The sequence below is a fragment of the Lichenostomus cassidix genome, chromosome 14 (assembly GCF_008360975.1).
Source record: "Lichenostomus cassidix isolate B80296 chromosome 14, HeHo_3.0, whole genome shotgun sequence".
Classification (NCBI taxonomy): domain Eukaryota; kingdom Metazoa; phylum Chordata; class Aves; order Passeriformes; family Meliphagidae; genus Lichenostomus; species Lichenostomus cassidix.
Window position 1 is genome coordinate 7,939,025 of NC_139495.1, and position 25,281 is coordinate 7,964,305.

The window sequence follows — 25,281 nt, forward strand, 5'->3', positions numbered from 1 at the left end:
TTCACCACTAGAATACAGGATCTCTGATACAAAATTTACTCTACGGTACACTAACTCAGTGATTCTTAAAGTCTTGGTGTAGGCAGGCAGTTGTTGGTCACAGTAGCCAGGTTGCTTTATTGCCTCCCCCAACTTAATTAATTAGAAGCGTGGTTAAAAATACATTGCTGCTGTTACCTTGTTCCTCGAGTGATTCCTGTTGTTACCACTGGGACGCTACTCAGTAATGAAACTAAAAGAATCACCTGCTGCATCATTGGGGCAGAGGATCTGCTTGACTTAATTGGAAAGGGTCAGAAAATTTGCAGCAGGTCTTGTTGCTATATTTACAAAAAGCAATTTTGCGGCATATTGTGTAATTCTGGATGTCCATCTCAATTATAAGGGACGGAAAAAAAAATCTGTCATGGCTCATGGAACTGATTGGTTTGCAAAACTAATTCACTTAAGATACACAAATGTACATGAGTTGAAACTCAGACCAATAGGCAGGGGGTCATTACATGAAAATGGCATTTTATTGTGATGAAGCCTTGTGATGAAGCCTCTTTTTTTCTTTTGGTCCAGAAATTGATTTTGAAATGTCCATGTCTTGCACGCGTTGCTTCCTGACTGCAAGCCAATAGGACTGTATCAGCAGGATGAGGGCTGCCCAGCAGAGTCCAAGGGAGGCGGCAGTATGCCATCTGTCTGAGTGAAGTCTCCAACAGAACCGTGGCATATTAGGAGGATTTCTAAAACAGAAATAGGAACAGGAGAATTTCAGAAGTCTCCTCAGGTCTTGTGGTGGTCTCAAACCTCGGATATCGCAATTAAAAAAAGGATTTTGATCTACTCAGGTCTGTTTGCTGAATATCTGACCAAACTATGATGGTCTTTCATAACTAAGGAATATTCTGCTGTCAAGAATTGGACTTATCAAACCAGCTAATGTAAATTTCTGGATCTTGCAGGAGAAATAAAAATATGCCAGAGACAGCATACACATCTTGTCTGGGGAAATGTCCTTGGAATACCTACCAAATGGAGGAGACTTTTTTTCTCTCCTCAGATTTGTCTGCCTTCCTGGTAACAGACACACTTTACCCACAGCGGGCACCAAATGCCCTTTCAGCAACTGCGGAGGCAGCTTCACATGGGAACATATCCCGGCTTAGAAAGACACTATTTTGCTTCTGAAATGCATTTTAGAAGCTCCCTGTGAGGAAGACAGAGAAACCTCAGGGGTTCAGTTAGTGTTCAGTGTGGGCCTGGTCAGCTTTCTCCCGATGGCTGCTGAACATCAGACATCTCCCTGTCACTCATGCACGGGCCACATGTCCTAATGGGGAGCAGTGTGGGGATGGGGATCTGATCCTTTCGGAGGGACACAGCTCCCTGCAGGCTCCAGCGAGGCGTGGGCAGCACAGTGCACAGGGAAGGGGGAGATGGCAGCAGGGCAGAGATCCTCCCTCCGGCCCCACTCAGGTCCTGTCAGCCCCGGCTCCTCCTGGGGCTCAAGGGTCCCAGGCTCCCCTCACACCCTGAAACCTCGGTCCCTCAGGGCTGGTCTGCCATCCTCTGGCTCCCCTCAGAACTCGGGATCTGCCATCCCCTGGCTCCCCTCACAGCTGGGCACTGGGAGCCCTGCTCCCGCCATGTCCCGGGCACCTCAGGGTGCCAGGATGCCCTCGCGGCCCGGGATACCCTTATCTTCAGGATGAGAGCACATCGTCTTAAGCTGTGCCCAGGGAAGGTTTAGGCTGGACATTAGGAAGTAGTTTACAGAAAGGATTAGACACTGAAATGGGCTGCCCAGGGAGGTGGTAGAGTCACCGTCCCCGGAGGTGTTTAGGGAAATGCTGGACGTGGCACTCGGTGTCATGGTACAGTTGACGTGGTGATGTTCGGACGGAGGTTGGACTCGGTGATCCCAGAGGTCTTTCCCAACCTCGGTGACCCCGTGATCCCTTCACGCTGGTGGCGTTGGGATGTCCCGGCTGCCCTCCCGCGCAGGCTCCCCTGGCTGCTGAGGGGCTGTCCCCGACTGCCCGCAGGACCGAGGGCTGAGACCCCTCTGACCGCCCGGGGCGGGGCGACGCCGGCCGGCCGCTGCCGGGGGAGGCGCGGGCGGAGAGCAGCGGGGAGCCCCGGGCGGGGATCCCGTCCCGCGGCCGCCGGAGGCGGAGCCGCCGCCCCCGCGCCCCGTGCCCGCCCTCCCGGCGTGCCCCGCGGAGGGGCGGGCGGCTCATGTCCGCCATCCCGGCGTGCTGCGCGCCCGGGCAGCAGCCGGAGCAGCCGCGGCGGCCGCGTCCCCTCCCTGCGCTGTGAGACAGCAGCACCGCCTGCGGAGCGCGAGTGACGAGCCGCCGCCCGCGCCTCTCCCCCCCGTCCTCCTGCTCCTGCTGCTCCTCCGCCACTGTCCCGCGCCGCTGCCCGGCCGGCCATGCCGTCTCGGGCAAGGTAATGAGCCGCAGAGCCCCGGGGTCTCGGCTGAGCGGCACCGGCAGCAGGCAGCACTACCACCCGCGGGGCTGGAATGACTGGCAACCCAGGTGGGCAGGGCCGGGGCCGGGGGCGCGGGCTCGGGGCTGCGAGAGCGGGGCGGGCGGCTCGGCCGGGCCCCACCGCCGGGCCTGGGGCAGCGGGGCGGCGGCGGAGCCACTTCCTGGCGGCCGGGCCTAGCGCGGGAGGGCGGCCGGGCCCAGGCGGCGGGACGGGGCCGCGGCTGCCGGTGGCGGGAGGCGGGACGGGGCCGGCTGTGTCAGCGCTCGGCTGCCCCCGGAGCGCCCCGCTGCCGCGGCCTGTAACGTGTGCCCGGTGGCCGGTGTGTGGCTGCGGGCGGGGCGGGCCGGGGGCTGCGCTGGCGGCGGAGCGGGGGTGGGCTCGGGGCTCGTATTCTCAGCCTGTTTTTCAGCTGGAACACAGCCAGGCGAGAACTGAGGCTGCAGGAGTACTCGTAGTCTTTTGAGGGTTAGCAACGTACTACATAGGTTTATTTTGATTTGTTTTTTAATCTGGGGAGAATAGTTGATCTGTGTAAGCTCTCATCCCAGCCAACTTAGAATTTATTATGAGGCTTTGGGTGTGACCTGACACTTTTTAGTAAAATTCAAAGTCTGTTCAGTTCTGTAGTTGGATTTAGAGAGTGTATTTCAGGCCTTCATTACTTCTAATGTATCTTATGCCAGTGTATTTGCTCTGCTGCTCAGCCGTGCTGTTTTAAGAGTCAAAATTGTCATGTAGAAATCCTAAGTAAATTTGGTGTTTCTCAGATTTTTTAAAAATATGTGGATTTAAGGGTTTTTCTATTGTTTTTGAAAGTTTAACACAACATGGGATCCTACTTACAAACTTCCCAATTAAGAACAGAGTGGCACGTGCTTGGGAATATATTGGCAGGTGATGGTCCCAGTCTCATGCAGTTTGGACTAGAAAATTTGGGGGGATGTGAAGGTACATCATAAGAAACACAAATGTCACTTCAGCATTTACTATGGAAGAAGTTTTCCTTTTGCTTGAACAGCTAGCAGCACAGCCTTTAGGGCCAGTGCTAGAGGCTGTTCAATTCTTAATGGTGTGTGGGGTATGGTTATTTAAATTCTAATTTCTTCTGTAATTGAAATACTTAGTCAACTAACTTACTATTTTTTCCTCACTTAAGATCTTAAGAACATCATTGGTGACATTTTCTTAGAGCATCTGGATTTTTTTTGGGAGAGGATTAAGAAGACTGGTCTCTTACTCCTTACCTACTACTTTGCTTCAGATTTCTGGGCTGCAGTCTGTAATTCTGGGCCCTAACTTGTGACCTTTCCATCTGGAAGAAATTGGTTGTGTCTTTGCAGTGGATGACTTCTATAAATGCATTCTGGTTGGATGTATGAATTTGTCATGAGTTCTGTCTTTTTGTCTAAGAAGTACATCTTACAAGGGTTGGGAAGCTGATTTTATCCAATTTAGTGTTGCCTACAGCAGGGTCAGTAGTGTTAGGGGTGAAAGTAAGGGAGATGCTGCAGAAATGCTTTGCCTGGTGATAAGGCTGGTTTAGGAAGTTACCCTCCCTGTGTGGCTCTGGTGTGTTCCCTGTGCTGTAGTCTGGTGCCTCGTTAGCTCTCAAGTTCAGCTGCTGTAACCTGGGCTGCTAAAATAATTATCCACAAAGGCACACCAGAACCAAAGCCCTGAGAGCACCAGAGAAAGTGTGGCAGCCTAAGGGAGCCTCAACATGGATAGGGTCTTGTTGTGTTTCCATCACACTGTGGGAGCAAGAGCTTCTGCTGAGAAATAGCCAACACCTCTCCACCGATCCTGTCACTTTTCAGTATTTAATGCTTTCCTTTAAATATTCCTTTTTTTTTTTTTTAAATTATGGTGGGGGATACCAGGAATCAGAAATGTTCACACAGTCCCAAACACAGCACATTTTCATCTGCATGCAATGCTCCCTTTTTTTTACATCTCAAAAAGATTGGTGATGGGAAACCTGAGTCTACACTAAGAATTTAAGGGCAGTGCAGAGATTAAATCACTCTTTGTTGATGTGGCGTTAACTAATTTTTAAAAGTGATTCACATGCATGGTTGAAAGGAGATCTGTTATATAAAACTGACAGTCTGTGTTTCTTTCATAATTTGAAATACAATCTTGGATAAACCCCACATCACAAGCATACCCACATGTTCTTTCCTTCCCCTTTCTGCTGACTTTCTGTTTCATTTACTTCAGGTGATAGTGGTGGTAAATGCTTTCTTGCAGGGCGTGGAAGAGTTGAAGGAAGTGGCCAAAGTAGAGAAAGCTGTAGTAATTGTAGTTGTTTCAAGTTCCCAAGCAACTGCTCATACATGGGTTTATCATCAGATGGATTGTGTTTTCAAGTGTGTGTTTTTGTGTGTGTAAAAATTACTAGATTGATTTTCATTAGTAGGTCTAGATTCCTTTCAGTTTTTAGTAGTGCTAATCAGCATTGGGGCTTGTGGTGAAAATGTGAAACTGAAAGTTGTAGCACAGATTCTTTTTTAAGGAAAAGTAGTTTTTAATTAAAATTAGATTTTTTGTGTGTGCATGTGTGGATGCAGTCATACATCAGATGCATGTGGACTGCTTTTCCAACAGTGTGTGTACAGATAGAGCTCTCTGTGTTACAGAAGAAGATTTCCTGGTATATAGGGGTGTGTTAGTTTTGCACTGCTGTGTACCAGACTCAGTTAATAGCAACACAAAAAGTTTGTAGATAGATGTTGGATGTATGTGACAGAGAACAGTGAAGGGTTTTTTGAGAAGGCTTGATAAGCTCTTGTTCCCCCTTCTCCTAATCTTTGCAGCTCTCTAGACCTTTGCTTTCTTTCTTTTCTTATTGTTTAACAGATCTCACTGTGTTCCCCCTGTTACAGCTATCAGGGCAAAAAATAAAATCATTTCAGTGTGCAGGCCTTGTGTGTGAACAGAGTTAATTTGTTCAACTACTAAGAGCTAATTATGTACTGAAACAAGCAGTATTGCCCTTTGGAAGGAAATGCAGGAGTGTGAGTGCAGGGTACCAGGTTAGCAAGTGCAGGGTGCACCTTGACATTCTTTGGTGAAAGTGTGGAAAGGAAGATAAGATTTTAATAGACAGGACATCTCTGTCTCTCCTATCATAAATGTAAGTTAGCACAGGAGGATTTGAAAAAGTGTGAAACAAGATCTCACATTTGAGCAAACTTCCAGAAGTGTCCTGTTAGGTTTTAGTACTGAAATAGTTCATGAAAATGGCATGTGTCCTCCTAGAGTGTAAGTCAGTGTTATGAGTTACTGATTTCTGTTATCATGGTGCTTGCCAGACCAAGTTATTGCCTGGTCCCCATGGGTCTAGACTTTATGAGGAAAAAAACAGTAAAATAGGGGCCTCCTTCCAGGTAGCTTGTGGCCTTAAGCAGGAGAGCATATTGGCTGGAACTTTGTAACTGAGGACAAGTATCCTGCCTTTAATTACACACAGGTTGGGAGATAGTGGCAGGAAGCAAAGAAACCCATTAGACCAAACGGCCCAGAAAAGTGCTGTTCAGAGCAGTGCTTTTCACATGGCTGTGAAGGGCAGAGGCATGTTCTTTTACGAAAAGCGAGCACTCACTGTGGAAATTGATCATAATGCTGGATCCATGCCGTGAATGACAAACAGGTGATAGTAGCAGGTGCTGTGTAGAAGGAAAGTTGAAACAGAGACTGTGTTTCTTCTGTGCTTGCCTGTACAGCAAGGTAACTGTAAAACTTTTGTTAGAAATAGGCTGAAACCTTAGTTTGCACAGGTGAGAGACCTGAAAGCTGGCAATGTAGAGGTGTTTGAGGATGTTGCTGTGAGCAGCTAAGAATGGGTGTGGAGTCATGTAGGATGAAAGTGGATAAGACTTCTTTCTCTTCAGGGGTAGTTGAGAGAGAGGAGAGAGCAAAGACTGAGATAGGGAGGGAGAGAGAAAAGTAGTCAGTGATGTTGAAGGCAGCTTAAAGAATGAGATGCAGTGTCAGTTGTGAGGTGTCATTGTGAAAACATGAATGGAAACCTTGAGAAGAGATTCAATGGGCTGTACATGGGAGATGCTGAACAGGAATGGGTTCAGTTTTGGACTCAGCTATAATTCTTGATCTCCTTTCACATCTGTGTTAAATATGCTGATAAGGTTGGGAAGGTGTGAGATCAAAGAGATTTTTTGTTTTTTGGTAAAATGGAGGAGCTGAAATTTGTAATGTAAAAACCTTTGTTTTTAATGTGAAGACAGAGGAGAATGAGATGGGAGGAAGATGAAAGAAGATGAAAGTATGTCAGTGGGAAGCAGAAGAAACTTGGAGTGCAGATAGTTTTCCATACAAGAACAGCCATACTAAATCAGACCAGGGATTTAGCTAGCATGACATCCTGTGCCTCGAAATGTCTATTGGAATATACCTGTGGAAAAAGAAGATGATGTGTATATGTGATACATTTCCCTGACATTCCCTTCTAATATCCATCATGGAACAGAATTAAATTGATGAGCTGCTGTATAAGAAGGGAGTGATGCAGAATCAAGAGGTGATTTGAAATGCTGCTGTTACTGCACACAGATGTCCAGCAATGGAGACTGCAGAAATGCAGTAGGAAAATAGTTAATTAGTTATTTCACAAGTAGAAGACACAGCCACTTCTATTCTCTCAACACAGGAGTAGAAGCAAAAGTAGGCTCTGGGGTGGGCTTAGCCAGGCTCTGGCTTGGCGGGGTGGACCAAGTGATGAGAAGACCATGGCAGAAGGAGGCTCTGCAGGCCAGTGGCAGAACAGCCAGAAACTTGGTGGGAAGCTGTTAATTTGAGTGGATACAGTGACTCTTTTAAGTTTTAAATATTTTATTGATAAAGAATTTAAGTAATGAAGAATTTATCTGTTACAGCAAATAAACTTGGCAAATAGAGCAGACAGGCAAATAAAATCAACTGACTGGAGCAATAATAGAGCTCACACAGTAGAGTTGTCTCAGAGTAAATATTTCATGTAGGTCCGGTACTTGGAAATAAAATCAAATAGAATAATTGAGTGATTTTTGTCTCAAAATAATGTCCATATGGCAGTGTTGCTCTGAAAAAGCTACACATAACGAAAAGTGTACACCAGATTGCAGCAAGTTTCTTGGACAAAAATTCTTAAGGCTTCCCTGTAACTAAAGAAACAGTATATTTTTGATTGACCTATTTTTTTTTCCTAGATAAAGATTTTCTTCTTTAAACTAGTTGCTCTCAGCCATGCTCTCTTCAGTGAAACAAATTGACAAGCCAAATCATGCTGATACTTCTGATGGAATGAAATAGTAGACTTATTTTTGAAAAGTCTAAGTTTCTTTTTGTGTGCCAGTGAAAAAAAAAGTAAGCAGCCTTTTTGGAGAGGGAGGACACACCAGTGGCCATTTCTGCTTATTTCAATGGGTAAACTATTTTCTTTTTCTGATGGACGAAGGCAGGCTTAAAATCACCCTGCAGAAAACTGAATGCAATCTCTTCTGTTTAAATGGTATTGCTAAAACAATGTCTGCAGCCTGTTGGTGGTGATGGGTAATCTTCCACCAGCAGCAGACACAGATGAAAACTCTCACGTGAGCCCTTGAAGTACTTTGCTTAGTCTCCATTAGTGAGCTTTTCAAGTGGAAGTAAAACAGTGTAGTCTCTCACAAGGTGCCAAATAAGCTTTGGAAGCTACACTGTAAGGTAATCGTAGTCATGTTCATCCTTGCAATTTCCCATTCTGACTTTGGCTAATACCATATTTGTATTTTTACTTTTGCTTATCTGTTGTTAACATTGTACATGGAGATTCTGTTAAAATATGATGTTTGTTAGGTCTGTGACAGTGTCAATGTACGTAACTTCAATTTGTTACAGTTTGTTTGAAAGAGAATGGTGAGCGTTAGGTCTGTCATGTAACTTGCCATCTGCTTGGTGCAGTGCAATTCAAGTGGAAATATCACCATGTGAGCAGGAGCAGTGCCCTCCTGAAATGCAGGCATGAGCTGAGGTAGCCAGGAGTACAGTTCTGCCTGTTGCCTGGTGGACTAGCTGGAGGAAGATGGAAAAAGTAATTATTTGTAAGACTTTAGCAAGTACCTGAACACAGAGTGCCTGCCTTTGAGTTCTGAGGGGCTGTCTTTCAAAATCCTGACTACATTCCTGAGGTGAAAAATCTTTCAGAAATAGATAGATTTGGAAATTCAGTGTCTCTGCCTGTGCACAGCAGTGTCACCCAGCTGTGTGGGTTTTTGGGTCAAGGAGCACAGGGGCAGGTGACAGGTACTGGGGTCACAGCCCCAGGTCTTGATGAGCCCATGCCACAAGTTCCCAGAGTGGTGATGCAGGAGCCTGCAGTACAGCTCTGGAATTCCCTTCCCACCTGACAAATGGTGTGTGTCACTGGGCAGCTAGAAATGCACAGGTCCATCAAGTCCTGGGCTGTGCTTCTGGTGTGAATCTCCTTGCAAGCTCCTTCCTGTTCAAAATCCTCTGTCCAAGCAACATGGATCATAGCAGTCAGTTGGGTTCCAGAACATCAGCATCTTTCTAGGATGTGTTTTTTTTTCTCTGCCTCATAAAGATAGCCAGGAGTTTCTATCCTATCTAAGCTACACATTTATTGTAGTTGGACAGCTATTTTCAGTGGGCATTATTGTCTCTTCAGTTGACATACAGGAGAACAATTATGTATTTTTTAATAAAATTGGACTCACCTTTTAGTTGGTGATAAAGTGTGAGCAGGTTAGCTTGCAGATAGCTGTTCCAGAAGCCAGAATGAAGTGAGTGTGTGGGTTTTCCCGGGGAAACAATAGGCTCACGTATTTTACCACAATGGAAAATTTTACAAAACGTTCAGAGGCTGTCCTGTGGGAAGTGGGGTTAGCTGAGAACACACGTAGTTCCTCAGTTGATTGGGATGCACAGAGCAGCATTAAAAATTGTACATTTAATCAGCTTTTCTTCAGACGTAGGAATTTCAGCCTAATGGTTGACAATTGGTGATGATTCAGTTTACAGCGCATTGCCTTAAAAAAAGCAATGCCCTTTGGGAAGGTAAACGTAAGAAGTACTCAAATTTACCAACTGAAAATTTGTCAGCCTGTTTCATTGAAAGGCTAAAGTAATGGCTCAAAATGAACAGGGAGGTTTTAGGGCAGGGAGAAGGTCTGGGGTCTCTGTATCTGTCTGGACATTTGTACAGGATTTGGGCACATTTAATGTTCATACCATGTGAAGGTACAGTATGGAACTTACTTGTTCAGCGTAGTTTAGATGAATGATGGTGGGCCAGTTGTATAAAAACTTTTACAATCCTAGTTAACTGTCATTAATAAAGACTTTCACTAAGGCTTTGCCTCTAGAGTCCCATAGCCTATTTTATAAATAGTCCAAGCAAGTGCCCAACACAGCAGTAGATGTGATGGCACAGTGAATACTGAATGAGGAAAAGTGTCTTACTGTGGATGTCTAAAAATGAACTTGCTTACAGTGCTAGAGGGAATAATACCTGCCAAGCAAATCTAATATCAACTTGCACTGTGAGAACAGGGCAAAAGCACAATTTTCTTATTGTTCCAAATTGTTAATATAAAGTCTTTTAACAATCTCAGGAGAATAAAATGCATGTCTTTAATTCCAGCTGGTTTTGCAAGTATCAGTGCTCATGGTATTCCTCTTCCAGTAGTACTGAGGCTGAGCTGTATTGGACAGTAGCAAGCCTTTAGGACTGCTTAAGTAACTACTGCTTATCAAGAAGTTTACCTGTGTTTTTCCCTTTTGGCCTTGGCTCCCTTTTCCCTAAATTTGTCTACCAGTTCTAATCACAGTGTTCTCTTGAAAAGAAAGAATGAAAGACTTCTTCTCAAGTACATGTGGTGTTTATCTTTATACAAATTATAGTTAATTTACAGGAATGATCTGTCCTGCTTTTTTGTTAAATAATCAAATGAACTATCCAAAGCTTTAAGTAAAAATAGATCTTTAGAATTTGCTTAGGGAAAGCTTGCTGTAGATAATCTGAATAGTCTGATTCCAAATACACTTGAGTTGAGCAAAATTCTGCTGATTCTCCCTTTGGGTGGGCGTTACTTTATTTGTTTTAATGTCAACCCCACGTCATTGCTTGTAAGAGTGCATTTATATGATTGGTTGAGTTTATGTTCTGAAGTCTCACGCACACAAGTTTATTAAAGTCCTGTATTTTTAAAAGTTAAACCACTTAGTATGTCCAGGGAGAAGAGCTGATTTCATAATTTTAATCTTTTTCCTTAAAAGTTTATTCTGGGCTATATCAGTTTTCTGATAGGAGAGTGGCTTAAACCTAATGCAGGATTTTTTTTTTTTAACTTGCCTTTTATCTGCAGACATTTACACTAAAGGATCACAGCTCTTAATTAACCTTTCAGTTTTTTCACGGTAAAGCCTGTTTCCTTTGCAGTTTTTATTCTGTAAAAACTTAAAATGTGATTTTTGTGCTGATTATCAGTTACATTATTCCATCTAATAAGAGGGTTTATGTTGCTCAATAAGGCCCATGGCATATTATGTAAATGCTTATGTGTGGATTAGTAATGACTTTCACAAATGGTAGGCACTGTATCATCCAGCTGTAGTACATGCCTATACCTAGCTGTATTTTATTTGTCACCCCTGGGAAGTATTTTTTTCCTTATATAAACATCCAGCTGAAAAGACTTGAAAATGTCCTAAGAAAAGGCGCTGGCACACTAGAATGCATTTCCTTTGCATGTTGCTGTGATGTGTAATTAGTCAAATCCCATCCCAATGTGAATTTAAGGTTACTTTTTAAGCAGTAGGTTAGACATACAACTTTTTTTGACACAGGGAAATACATTGAGGATTGTCATTTAAAGATGTTGTATTTATAAGTGAATGTGAATTCCGCTCCTGTTATATCCCTACATAAAAAAATTATTTTTCTCTTTGTAGAACTGACAGTGCATCAGCTGACCAGGACAATTTAAAATACTCTTCATCCAGAGATCGGGGCAGTTCTGCCTCCTATGGATTACAACCCTCAAATTCAGCTGTGGTGTCTCGGCAAAGACACGATGATATCAGAGTCCACACTGACATACAGAATGAAGAAAAAGGTATACAGAGTGCTGTTTCATGTATGAATTGTGAGGGGAGATTCAGGGAAAGGCAGTAAGCTGGAAATGGTGGAGAAATTTTTGTTTTGGATTTTTTTTTTCCTTCCCAAAAAAAAGGCAGTGAAGTGATTTGTCTCATTGCCACAGTATGACTGTTTTGGGAGATTTGTCAGGGATCAGAGAAGTGTTGTGGTTGATGTGAATACTGGGAAAAATATGCAGTTGCATTAGGAGAAGAATGCAAGAGAAGACATGATATGTTAACAGAATAAGCACTTTTTTCTGAAGACTAATATTCTGGATGTGTCTGGTCTTCAGGCTGCAATTTCCTCCTGAATAGTCTCTGGTACTTCTGGCATTGGATTAAACAGGCTGCTAGGCTGATCTATTGCCTGTTGTAGCTTTACTACACAAAACTGGAATCTCTGTAGTAGTCAGATCTATATTTTTATCGTTAATGGCAGTTTCTACTTTCATGTGCCTCAGTCTGATTTCATATAAATCACATGATGTGTGATTCATACATTTTTACTGGTTTTGAGGTTTTTTTTATTTTTAGGATGGAATTACTATCTCTAGAAAATAGCTAAACATTAAGAAATAGTGTCTTTTTTATATTTATGAAAAAGAAATCAGATTTTTTTTTCTTTCTTTAATTGCCAAATACAGGTATCAAATTGGAGGATTTCTTACTTGCAGAGTCACTTTTTACACTATGTAAATCTTCAGGCAGGCCAGACTCAAAAAAAAAAATCACAGCAATAGTAGTGTGGGAGTTTTTGTTCAGGAACCTAAAAAGTATTTTAACTCCCTCTACTTCTCTGCCCTGTATTTTTTATAAGTAGAAGATAGTGTTAGTAGGTGGCAGAAGCATGAAATATGTTTATCTGCATAGTTTGAGAACCTTGATTTGTTTAACTTAAGTAGAGAAAATGCTTAGGAAGAGAATGTGTGTGTGTGTCTAACATGGAATGTTGGACTGTGTTTAACACAGACTGGCATAATGGGTTGTTCCTATAATTTGAAGGGTGTTAGTTTTTAAAGACTTAAGTACTGGCAGTGTAGTGAAATAGTAAGTTTTGGACAAATTCAGAAAGGTAGTTCATGAAGTTGCTGGAAAAGTGCCATTTGAGAAGAAAAATGAATCTGGCTCTCCCTCCCATACTCTATCTTGGAGGGCATGTCTCTGCTAGCTCAGCACTTGGTGCTCTTTTGTTCAGGTGTGACTTGAAAAGAGGTGATTAGGATATTGTGTACTGTGAAATCAAGTTCCAGGTATCTCTAGTTCATTTTTATTATTGGAGACATTTGTAAGCTTACAGATGCAGAATAGTTTCTTCATTTGCTAAGATTTTTCGATTTATCTGTTGGAGTCTGCCAGAATGGAGTTTTCATTTGAGATTTTCTGTCCTGGATTCCATACATCCTCTACCTGCCTCTCCCAAGTTTCTGGTGTTCATAATAAAAATTACTTCCAAATTGATAATTTCAGGAAGATTTTGAGGTTTGAAAACCTCCAGGGATTTCTGGAGGAAATCCAGAGGCTGCAGCCTCCCTTAGGTGTCTGTTCAGAGCTTTAACACTTTCCTGGTAAATAATTGTTTTTCCTTATGCAGTTCAAATTTCCCTTGCTGCTACTTATGACTGTTGACTCCTGTCCTTTTGCTCTGCATCTGTAAGATTAGTCAGGCTGGTGGTTTTTTGTTTTTGAAAGTATCTCTTCACACACACTAGTGGAAGACTGAAGTTAGGGCTCTCCCTTTTGTCATCTTTAGAAAACAAGACAGGGAAGTTGGAAGTTGTGAGATTTTAAAACTAAAAGTTTTGAGCTTTTACTTACTGATGAGATTTTCTCCTTTTCTGTGACACTTTCTTCCCCTTTGATTAGTAACCATGATGTCCTCTGGTCCATACTGCTAGAAAGATACCACATCGGTATTCGTATGTCATGATATCTGCATATTTATGCTAAAATTAATGGCAGGGATATAATTGACCATATTGTTATCCGGCCTGAGATTTAACACTTAAAAGGGAAATCAATATAATTTGTATATATTAGGATTTTCAAAATGGTTTCAGACCAGGAGATAAGTGAAGATTTAGAATATGGTATTTGCAGCCTTATTGACAAAAAAGTGATTGCCCTGCTATTTTTTAATGAAACAAATTGTGATTTAGAGTAATATTTTTGCCAGAGATGTACTGTGTATGTGTCAAATGGAAGAATATAGGTTTGTGTTTAATTCAGTTAAGATAATGTCAGAAGTGCTATAGGAAATACTGCATAGCCTTTGCAGACAGCTAGCAAAGCTGGGATATTTTGTGTTCTAGGGGAAAAATGCAAAACAACTGTAAGAACTCTAGTAGTTTGTTATTGTCTGGTTTTGGTAGTTGATGTTCGTGTCCTGAATGCATGATCATCTGACATCTTCAGTTCACTAATTTCTTTGTTGATTTCAATTTTAGTGATACACTTTTGTTTAGTTTCAAATGTATTAATTGCTGTTAGAAGTTATTTCCTTCATAGGTCAATGTTGTTTTTTTTCTGACAAAATAATGTCAAAGTGTCATGCCTGATAGTTTATGTTTAAAAACTGAGCTGTAAAACTCATGTTGTAAATCTAAATATACACAGAGTATCTTTACTGTAAATGTAATTAGCTAGTTACGAGTGAGACTTTGCACAGGGTTTTCTGTAATGGTAGGGTAGCCCTGTATGTATAGAAATACACAGATGTATACCAGTAGTTCACATTTGCTTTTTATCAAAAGCTTTGCCTTCAAGAAACATTGTTTACATTGACTAAGGTCCAGGCTCACCTCGAGGGTTGAACTTAATTTTTTATCAGTCCTTTAGTCTCAGTAGGCAGCCTTTCATGGGGAGACACCTCTCCTTTTCCCCGAGCTTTGTTTCATACATCGAAGCAGGTGGACTTTTGGAAATACCTTTTCTGAACAAAATCTTGCATGTTTTCTTTTTTTCTGGGTTTGATTTTATTAGTTGATTCTTCCCAGTCTTGGACAGTGAAAGCACTTTAGAAATCTGCCTTGGAAATGATCTTTGATGCATTAAGTGATGTATTGGGCAGGCTCAGGGACAGTTTCACTTCTGCACAGTATTGAGGGGAAGAGCCTGCCTCTCAAAGTGGTGTGGCAGACTGGAAAAATGTCCAGTCTCAACGTTTGAGTGTGTTTATTCTTGTGGATCTAGGACTAAGATCAACTGAATTACTCAAAATGATGCTTGTATTTTCATTTTATATTGTTACCAAAGACGTATCTCAAGTGGGAGAACGTAGAATTGAGTTTAATTAAGGATGATGTCAGAATTAGTGTGTGAAAATGTTGACCTTTGTATATTAAGGGAGAGCTGTTCAATCTGTGCATAACAGATACTTGTCTTTTCAAAAGCGTTCCTATTTCTTTTGCCATTTTACTGAGCCTGTGGTGGATTTGTAGCAAAAACAGAATGGAAATTTGATGTGCATAACCGTGGAGCAAGTAAGCGAATGTATCTAGCCATGTGTACCAGCAGTTTGACCTTGTATTTTACAAAGCCTTTCATGTCAAAGTAATAAGAAAACATTAAATGCAACAAAATTGATGTTAAAGTTCATGCCAATAATGTTTTTTCCTGTACTTCAAAAAAAGACAGATGAGATTCTAAATCTGTGACCTGGAAGCTTACAGGGTATAACAAAACATTGATGCATGTGGAAGTGAAAAAGGAAGCTAAAGGATGTGATAGAGGATAGGGCTGCTAATTTGCATGTGAATTGTGTAACTCCCAACTCACCACCCTACTAAATACATGGTCTGAAAGCCTTGTTGTAATGTCACATTGGTTTGTCCACAGGTGGCTACAGTGTCAATGGAGGATCTGGGGAAAATACTTATGGTCGGAAGTCGTTGGGGCAAGAGCTGAGAGTTAACAATGTGACCAATCCTGATTTTACCAGTGTTCCGCATGGGAATCGTGCTTTAGCCACAAAAGACATGAGGAAATCACAGGGTAAGGACATCACCAATTCTCAGGAAGAGGGTATCTCTTTTGGCAACGTTTCTTGTGTCCAGAATATGAAAAGAAGTTCACTATGATTGGGCAGTCTATATGGATTTTATGATGTGATGATCAACATCAAACTGTCATTGTGTTCCCTGCATTGAGCTTTCTTCCATAGGTTAGGCTGTGAATCTTCCAATTTCCTGTAAATAGCTTTTGAACCCTTGTTTAGGTTAGCCAAATCTGACAGAGGGATCTCGAAGAAGGAGAATTTGCTTTGGATTTGTTGAAAATTGATGCCTGAGTAAAAAGTTGTTAATTCCCCCCAGTGTGTGAAGAGCAGCAGTGGTTGGGAGCAGCTCAGCCGTTACCTGTTCTCCCTGGGCTGCAGGTCAAGCACTCACCACATCCAGCTGATTACTCAGTACTCCTGAGCCTGGCTACTCCTGCTCCCTCCTGCTCAGCTGAGGATTGGAGGGAGGAACTGGAAACATCCTAAGAATGTGGGCAAGGTCTTGGGAGATGCAGCAAAAACAAATTTGGAGTTTCAAGAGGGTGCAGGAATGCTGGGCTTGTGTTTTTGAGGAAGGCTTCCCACTATTTGAGGTCTGAGTCATAGTTTAAAAAAAAGTTATTCCAAACAATTTTGAATGAAAATAGAAACTTTGACTAAGCACTGTCACTTATTGCATCACTTAATATAAGTAGTAGTTAGGCCTCTGGTAAAAACTGCCTGATTAATGCCAGGCACATTATAAACATAAGGACATGCTGTTCCTTCTCAAGGGTTAGTATTTCAGAGGAGACAAAAGATAAGAATGTTCAGTGTGTTTTGCAGATGGAAGAACTGAGGTGTAAGTGGTGGCATGAATGTTTCAAAAATCTGATTTTAGGAATAGGTTAAACTCAGACTTTATAGTCCCATTCTGGTGTCTTGATGTAAAAATTATGTAGTCCTTTTAGTATCTTTTTATGTCTATGTAGACGAAATAGAAAACTCTTTAAATAAAAAAACCTTTGTGTCAGTACTAAATAATAGTTAATTCAAACTGTTCTCCTGGGTATGTGAGCACCTCTTTAATCCTTTACAGTTTGGGGTATATAATTTTGGCTGACTGAAGTTGCTGCCTATGACTTGTGTGCCTCTGTATGTATTCTCTGCTTGAGATGTCAGATTTCAAGAGTTTCTCCTTTTGAACTTGGCTGTCTTTGATTGTTGTAGGTTTCAGCAAGTCATTTTGCTTTTTCATATCTCCTTAAAATACAATGGGATTATGTTGCAACAAGATTTTGGTTTTTAAATTCTTTGATGTTTTCTTGTTAATATATTCATTAAACAGTTTTTAAAATAGTCTTCTATGAGTCAGTTAGCATGTGGCTGAGACCTTGCTGAATTTTCACAAAGTGGATGTCACAGGTATTTGTTAACTAGTGCTTTGATTAGTGTAGCTTCAGTCATGTTCTTGGTTAGTGTTTTTGGTTCTGTTTTTTTTTTAAGGTTGTGATTGTGACTTGACAATTAGCTGACACTCTTGGGGAGTAATGCCAATGTAGATTAGCTATTAACTGAATAAAGACAATGCTGCTTTAGTCACATCAGATGACTGATGTTGAGCAGAACAAAAATCTGCCTGTAGCTGTCCTGGATTTTCTCATTAAAGTAATGTTGACTAAGGCAACTTCATCGTGATCCATGAATCCTCTTAATTTGAACCACCATGAAACATCTAATGTTAAATCTATTGAAAGAAATTTTGTTTCCTTTTTGCAAATGAGGGAAATTAATTATTTGTATGAATTCATAGATGATTGGTCTCTAAATCAGGTAAACTGAGTTGTGACCTTCTCTGGGATGGAGTGCTGTTGGCCAAGTTTAATGAACTGTTTTCTTAGGAAGATGTTGATTCTCCCACATGATGATCTGCTTAAGTGAAGAGCCACATCCCTCTGCATGCTGTGGGGGCTTTTGTTCTTCAGCAAAGGAATAGCAGATCTATTTTCCTTTTCAAAGCAGAACCCTGCTACCTATCACAGAGAAAATCTTATTGTTTCCTTGTTGCTTGAACTTAAACTGGTTCTTCGCTTCAGGAAGCAGCTTGTTTCTTCCACAGGTTTTCTCAGAATATTGTTTGTTGGATTATTTTTGTCTATTCAATCAGAACTCTGATTTAACCTTAACCCACACCTTTTTTTTTTTTTTTTTTAGTCTTCTGTTTATGTGGAAGGGAACTAAGTGCATGTTTTTGTATAGCAGTAAACCAGTTTTGCTCAGTTCTGAGTAAGTTCTACACAGGTACTGAGGTGTCCATGTGAAGCAGTGAAATATTTTGGTTGCTAAATTGGATTTGACATTTAACTTTCTTTTTCCGAAAGTTTAAAACCACTCAAGATATATTTTTAATTTTTTTCTCAGATGACTGTTATGACTTACTGATTTCACAGATACACGTATTGGACAATACAGATACTGTTGATAAACACTGTAGGAAAAAAGAAATAATTGTTTTTTTCAGAGCGACCGTTGTCTTATTCTGACGAGTCTCGACTGTCAAATCTTCTTCGGAGGATTACTCGGGAAGACGACAGAGACCGAAGACTGGCTACTGTAAAGCAACTGAAAGAATTCATTCAGCAACCAGAAAACAAACTGGTCTGTAGTTCTTCCCAATAGCATTGGGGTATTTCTTGGTTTATAAAACTGTCTTTTTCAAATCTGAGTATTGGGATATAGCTGCAAGGATTATCTTGTATGCCAGGAACTTTATTCCACAAAAAAAGGAGAGTGTTTTCCTGGATTGTCTCTTGTTTCCCTATTTCAGAAAATGTTTTATTATGATATATTGTCTTAAACCAACCTGCTGAATGCCTGAACTGTAGGAATAAGAATAAACGTGGCATGTGTGTGGCTTTCTATGACTGGTCTTAGGAATATCCTTTGAATCTCTCAGCAAGGAACAGAGGGAAAAGGAAGTAAAGTGTTCTTGTCTTGTTCAAGAAGTGTTTCTGTATTTTAAATTAAGAATATACAGGTATTTAGTTTTGTGAATAGCTCATCTTAGAGCTACTCAGCTTTCTAACTAAACATCTTTGTATGTGGATTCCCTTTCATGGGAAGAGAGCTAGGTAAGTCTTTGTTTTCATTGCATCTTTAGGATTTTTGATGGTTTGTTGAAGTCTCTAATGCCCTCAAGTGTTTTTTAAGGATTTGGGGTTGGGAAGGGAAGTATCCCACTGTGCGTATACATTTTTAATATTACTTATTTTGTAATGAAATATTAAAGAGCATTTTGTCTGACACATCTCCCCCACTGTTTTGGAGAGCTTAAGAGTTCTCCAAGTACTGAAAGAGCAGGAAGTGATGGTTTAATATCCTGCCAATCATTTGCAGGCAGTGCTCTGATATTTTAGTTGTGGGCTCTGCATCTATCCTTTCTTATAAGAAATTGACTCATTTTCTCATTATGTGTTAATTAACCAGTGATAATTGTGCTCTTTTCCATGAGACTTGAATATGGGTAGTATTGTAGTCTGTGCCCCTAGCTGTAAGCAGCCCCCATGCAAACCTAGGTAATGCTTTAGCTTTCCTCTTGTTACTACAAGAGTTTAGGAAGTAAATGTTTCCCACAGTTATTCTGTGCTAATTTTTTTTGTTACATCCATTATTCTCCGTGAGGTTTTCCCTATTTTTAATTTTATTTTAATAAAATTATAATATTATAAAAAATTATAATAAACTGCATTTATTTAGGTTTATTGGTATCTCAGAACATACTGAAATTGCCATTATAATGTCTTACTTGGTGGTGACAAACTTTGCTAGTGGTCAGAATATTAAATGTCTGTCACTGAAAAACTTTTGGTTAAACTTCTCTGAGCTCACTAATGAGAATAAGATCAGATGCCAAGTGATATCAAGCCTAAAACTTTATAATGGACAGTGTTTAATCTAGCCAGTAGCTCCTGCAGTTCTTTACACTATTAAGTGTAGCTTAACAGAGTTCTTTTCATTCTCAGGATTGAAATATATTCAAAGTAAAGTAGTAAAAGTCAGTAGTCACTTGTCATCTAATGCTGTTCTGCTTTAGCTTCTAAGTTATATAAGTACCTTTTCCTTTTTAGCCTCTTTTGCAGATACCAGACACATTTTTAAAATGCCCTTATGAGTTTTGAGGGGCCAGGCTTGTGAGTCTCTGTCCTCCCACCCTCAAAAGCATCATATTGCTCAAAACTTGCAACAAAAACTGTGTTAAAGATGAATGTCTTCCTAAAGAAAAGAGGACAAACCTTTGTATTAACTTGACCAGAAAACTTCCTGTTAATGTTTTATACAGTTGCAGCTAATGCATGATTTTGCAATTAACTCACTAATGTGGTGGGGGTTTAGTGCATATTAGGAAAACAAGTCTTTCTGGTTTTGTTTACTGGGAAGCACTGGTTCATCAATAATGCTTCATCCACAAAATCATATTTCATTTTGCTGAAATGCAGGGTTGCCTAAGTAGAAACTTTAATACTTCGGATTATATTATGTGTTCCATTCCATTTTCTGGTGATACAATTGATTTATTAGTATTAGAGATTTGGTCTTCAGCAGATGCTACTTGTGAGCTGTATGACGAGTCTTACATTGTGATGTAATGTTATCAGCAAGAACTAAACTTAGAACAGACCTTGATAGCAGGCTGCCAGTATTTTCATGGCTGCTGTAAATAAATATCAAATATAACATCTAGGATAATGTTGCAGTATTGCTTATTATAGTTCATGCTAGTCTGCAGTGGCCATGGAAAGCATAATGGCATTCTCCTGGCAAGGAGAGCTGGCAGTGTTGTGTTTAATGTGGGTGTAAGCAGGACCTATTGTGCAGGCACTACTGGGCATTTATTCTTACACCTTTTATGTATCTTATATTGCAGGTACTAGTTAAACAACTGGATAATATCCTGACTGCCATCCATGATGTACTCAATGAAAGGTAAGCTGGAAAAATGCTCTTAAGGGGAAAAATTATGACAGCATTAGGTTTGAAAAAGAGAGGGGAAAGGCTGAGAGAAATGAATTCACTGGTTTTGCATGAGTGTCCCAATGCAGGAGCAGGATGAAACTGGGGGATAGTTAAGACTCTTAGGCATATCAGTAATTCTGTTGGACAGTGCAGAATACACTTCCCTTGGAGAGAATGTGAAGGCACCAGTGTGGCTTTGTTGTAGGTAGTGTGGAGTCTGTCTCAGGTGTGCTCAGCCACCTGGTGTAGCTGTGCACTGCTGTGGTGGTGTAGCTTCCAAACTGAACTGAAGGTTTTTTACAGGTTGGTTCAGTTACATCCGATTAAGAGCATATGTAGAGAATGCTCAGGTTTGTGTGGGCTTTAGGTGCTTGGGTCAGTGTTATTACCCAGAATTATTTCCCTTTGGTAGTGTGTTGCAAGTAGAACAGAACAATTGTTACATACTTTTATTGAAGTTGACTTATTCAGTAGAAATAATATTTCTAGTGTTTTATTTAAATTCACCAGTGCTGCCATTAAGTAGGGCAGAAGTGGCTTCATTTCTGCCTTTTTTTTTTTTTTTTTGCTTCAGAAAATGCTTTAATTTGTTCATGCTTCTGTTCTGCTGTCATGCCTGGATATCCCAAGTTTCTTTTTTTTTCTCCCCAAAAATACAGTAGCAAATTGCTTCAAGAATTGAGACAGGAAGGAGCTTGCTGTCTTGGCCTACTTTGTGCTTCTCTGAGCTACGAGGCTGAGAAGATCTTTAAATGGATTTTTAGCAAATTCAGTTCATCCACAAAAGATGAAGTTAAACTTCTTTATTTATGTGCAACCTACAAAGCACTAGAGACTGTAGGGGAAAAGAAAGCATTTTCATCTTTAATGCAGGTAAGACTACAAGTTAAAACAGGATTACTAATGATTTTCCCAGTGCAATGCTTGAATGAACTTTTTAAACAGGAATGAACAGTAAGTAATGCTATATTGACATAATAAATAAATACATATCATTAGGACTGGGAAGGAACTTTTTGACTGAATGGCATTCTTTGATTCTGGTTGCATTAGAAAAGAATGACAACTCTTTGTAGGATGATACATATTTTGATACAAACAACTTCCTAGTATTTATGGCTGATCCAAGAAGAAGAATCTTGTTGAGACCAACTCAAGTGGAATGGTATACAAAACCCAGCCTTTTAATTGGTTTGTGCTACCTCCTATTTACAATTTCTAGCTTCAATTGTGGATAGGTCTGAGAGGGAGGGAGTAAGATGTGTGCAGACAGGATGTGGTCCCCTTGTTCAAATTTTAGGGTCTCCTGTTTTGGATATGGAGTAGCTGTGGCCAGGTCTGTGCTCCAATTTAATAGTTACTTTACAGAGCCAAAAAGCTTCAGCAGGAGAAATAGGACTTAAAACAATTAGCTGTTCTGTGGCTAAAGAACTAAGGAAAAGTGTTCCCTGGCTCTGCCATATTTCAAGCAAATGCCCCCTTGAAGTGATTATTTTTGTGCAGTGTATGTGATGCTTTTTACATTTTCTTTCTTCTAGCGGAAGGAGTAGGGTTTTGTTGCTTGAATCAAAGTAGTTTGCTACAATGTGTTCTCTGACATTTTTTAATGAGCTGAAATGTCTGCTGGCTTTGCTCTGCTTTTCAGCTTGTAATGACCAGCCTGCAGTCCATCCTAGAAAATGTTGATACACCAGAGTTACTGTGCAAGTGTGTCAAGTGCATCCTTTTGGTGTCTCGATGCTACCCACACATTTTCAGCACCAATTTTAGGGTAAGCTTTCTTTGTCCTCTGGGTTTTCTTTCTTGAACAGAAGTGTTGGTGCAGCAAATTGGATAATTCCTCTGTTTTCACAATTGCTTTCCAGGACACAGTGGACATACTGGTGGGGTGGCACATTGATCACACTCAGAAACCTTCTTTGACGCAGCAAGTCTCTGGTGAGTTTGGCCAGAGGAGCTCATGGAGAGTCTCAGAGTCTGCTCTGGCTTGCTGATGTTGTGGATTTACTTACACAAGTTTTCATTCTACTGATGTGGAAGTTGACTTAAAAGCAGATTGAGTTTCTGACTACATAACAAGGGACTTTGTTTCTAACTTTTTAGTAAATTTGCTTTTGCTATTTTATGCTAAATTTGGAAAAATGGGATGCTTTATTCAGGGTTTATTTAAACATCAATTGTTTTGTGCAATTTTATAACAATCTTTGATACATTTATATGTCTTAGTATATCATCTGTGAAAGAATATATTTTTTCCTAAATACTTCTAGAAGATCCTTGTGGTAAAGATACTGTATTGGCATTTGAAAAATGGGGAAAGATTTTCCTATGGCTTTATCAGTTTTCTTGGGAGTTATTCATACTAAGTCTATTATGTTTCTTGTGTCATAGTCTTAGATTCTCTCCTAAATGTTTAATTTAAATGTTTAATTTAAACATTTAATTTAAATTAAATGTTTAATTGCTCTGAGGCAATACTGAACCTTAAAATGATTTCTGCAAAAGAACAAAAGAGGAAGAGACAATCATATTTTATTTTAAAAATGTCTGGTGTTAGTATTTTTGCGCAGATGACCTTCTCTTAGCTCAGCAACTTTTCCCTCAGCAATATGCAACTAATATTTAATGATTGCATGTTACCCTCTATTAACTAGCTTGGTATTTTTATACAGGATGGCTGCAGAGCTTGGAGCCTTTTTGGGTGGCTGATCTTACTTTTTCTACCACGCTCTTGGGTCAGTTTTTGGAAGATATGGAAGCTTATGCTGAGGTAAACAAGACTTTATGGTATATAGCAGAGTTAACTGTTATGGTTTTCTTAATAAATCCACAGCTGTGATTTTTTTATGGCTGTATTACATTTGTAGAAAATAAAATTACATGGCTTTCCTGGGGCAAGGAGGACCAAATTATGGGGTATGCTTCAGTCATTTACAAAGACCATTGTGCACAAATACTCGTGAACTATTTAGGTAGCATCACAACCAGGCCTTCAGCCATTGTTGACTGAGAATATTGTGTTGTAATAAAAATATAACCAGCTGACCAAACAGGCGTGCCTTCATTTTCAAAGAGCTGATATGAAGACATTTCATGGTCTTTCCTTGGTGTTTTCTTTAATTGTCCAACCTCAGAGTGTTTCAAAAGAAGTAACAGGCGGAGAGAGGAAATCTTAATGCTTCAAAAGACTAATGATAAATCTGTCTTTTTTAAAACAAAGTAACAGATTGTATTGTGCAGGAAATAAAGCAGCAGGAACTGATGGAAAGCTAGATTATATTCATTTAGCATACTTCATTTTTACTTTGTAACCTTTGCTTAGGTAACAGGGCATAGAGTTTATCTGATGCTGTCATTAAAAGAAGAGTTTTGGGGTGTGGGGGGCAGTGCTGTTTTTGAAGGTTTATATGCTCATGTGAATACATATTTATTGGTAGATTATACTATATTGTATATGCAAACATGCAGGTCCTGTAGGTGAAATTGTACTTGGAGCACAATCTGTTTCACTCTCAATCAATAATTTGGTCAACTTCCTTCTCTGTACACCAGGCCTCCTGCTGGGGCAGCTTTGGGAGTCACAGGGCAGTGCAGTAAATCACTGCTTATCAACTTGGCTGCTGCACTGCTCAATGTGTGTATTCTTAGTCACGGAAGAGTTTTAAGATAACGTGTGTTAACATAGAGGAGGTGCTTCCAGCCAGTGTCCCTTTATCTCACTGTGGGGTAGACCAAGGCTACAGCTCTACTAATGAGATCAGCACTTCTGGGAATGTTCCCAGGCACTGGTGCCAGCTGGCATGGAGTAGTCTGTTAGTAAACTCTTAGTCTCCAGATCAACACAGTTTGCACGTGTGAAGGGAATGGCCAGTCAAACATGTCAATTCCAGTTTGGGGACTGGAATTTTCTGGAAGAGTGGTAAAAATGTGGAGACAGCTGTTGTAACAGTGCAGCAATACAGATGATCATGTTCCAGGGACCAGGAACTTCATAAGTTCTGAGTACTTTGTTTCAGAGGCTAAACTAATGAGCAGCATCTCATTACTACTCTGGGACTTCTCACTGTCATTGTATGCCTATATCCCACCTTCTTGTGTGTGTGTGCTTAAGAGATATTGGATAAATACATCTGTCATTGGATTGTACCGTTTAATTCTGGAAAAGAGACTAAGTATTTTCAATCTCATATTTTGATCTCCAAGCCATGTGTAAGTTAATGGTGTGCACTGATCCATAAACCTTGTATGCTGCAGGACCTCAGCCACGTGGCTTCTGGGGAGTCGGTAGATGAGGACATTCCTCCTCCCTCGGTGTCGCTGCCCAAGCTGGCTGCACTTCTTCGGGTGTTCAGTACTGTGGTGAGGAGCATTGGGGAGCGCTTCAGCCCCATCAGAGGACCACCAATTACAGAAGCTTATGTAACTGATGTAAGAACTCCAGAGTGTCTTTGGTTTTCTTTGTTGCTCGCCTGATTCATCACCATATAGCAGCTATTCACTGAGTTTATTTAGGTTTTATGAATGTTACATGAATATATTCTCAGCTTTGAGTAAATCTACTTTCTTGAAGAAATATGCTACAATAAGTCTATTAAATACTAAGGTATAGATAGTGATAGTGGCACCTGTGAATTGTAGCAGAAACTAACTTTTTTAGTCATTTTAGG

General features: G+C 40.6%; 1 protein-coding gene and 1 long non-coding RNA gene across 3 annotated transcripts in view; one reads left to right on the forward strand and one right to left on the reverse strand.

Annotated features, from left to right (window-relative positions):
- Positions 1-311: 311 nt before the first annotated feature.
- On the reverse strand, positions 312-2,185 carry LOC146430793 (uncharacterized). Its single transcript, XR_014855110.1, has 3 exons — positions 1,816-2,185; positions 1,021-1,198; positions 312-734 (listed from the first exon to the last, which is right to left on the reverse strand). It is a non-coding gene; the product is annotated as an uncharacterized LOC146430793 (long non-coding RNA).
- A 37-nt stretch (positions 2,186-2,222) lies between these two features.
- SMG1 (SMG1 nonsense mediated mRNA decay associated PI3K related kinase) overlaps positions 2,223-25,281 on the forward strand; it is a 61,755-nt gene continuing 38,696 nt past the window's right edge. The window contains exons 1-10 of one of the 2 annotated variants that reach the window (XM_085074765.1): positions 2,223-2,534; positions 11,440-11,603; positions 15,463-15,618; positions 18,123-18,259; positions 20,526-20,584; positions 21,274-21,487; positions 22,260-22,385; positions 22,480-22,552; positions 23,287-23,384; positions 24,869-25,042. In XM_085074765.1, the coding sequence (XP_084930891.1) occupies positions 2,446-2,534; positions 11,440-11,603; positions 15,463-15,618; positions 18,123-18,259; positions 20,526-20,584; positions 21,274-21,487; positions 22,260-22,385; positions 22,480-22,552; positions 23,287-23,384; positions 24,869-25,042 (1,290 nt within the window). In that variant the 5' untranslated portion in view covers positions 2,223-2,445. The remainder of the gene's footprint in view (positions 2,535-11,439; positions 11,604-15,462; positions 15,619-18,122; positions 18,260-20,525; positions 20,585-21,273; positions 21,488-22,259; positions 22,386-22,479; positions 22,553-23,286; positions 23,385-24,868; positions 25,043-25,281) is intronic. The other variant, XM_085074766.1, reaches the window with a different exon arrangement.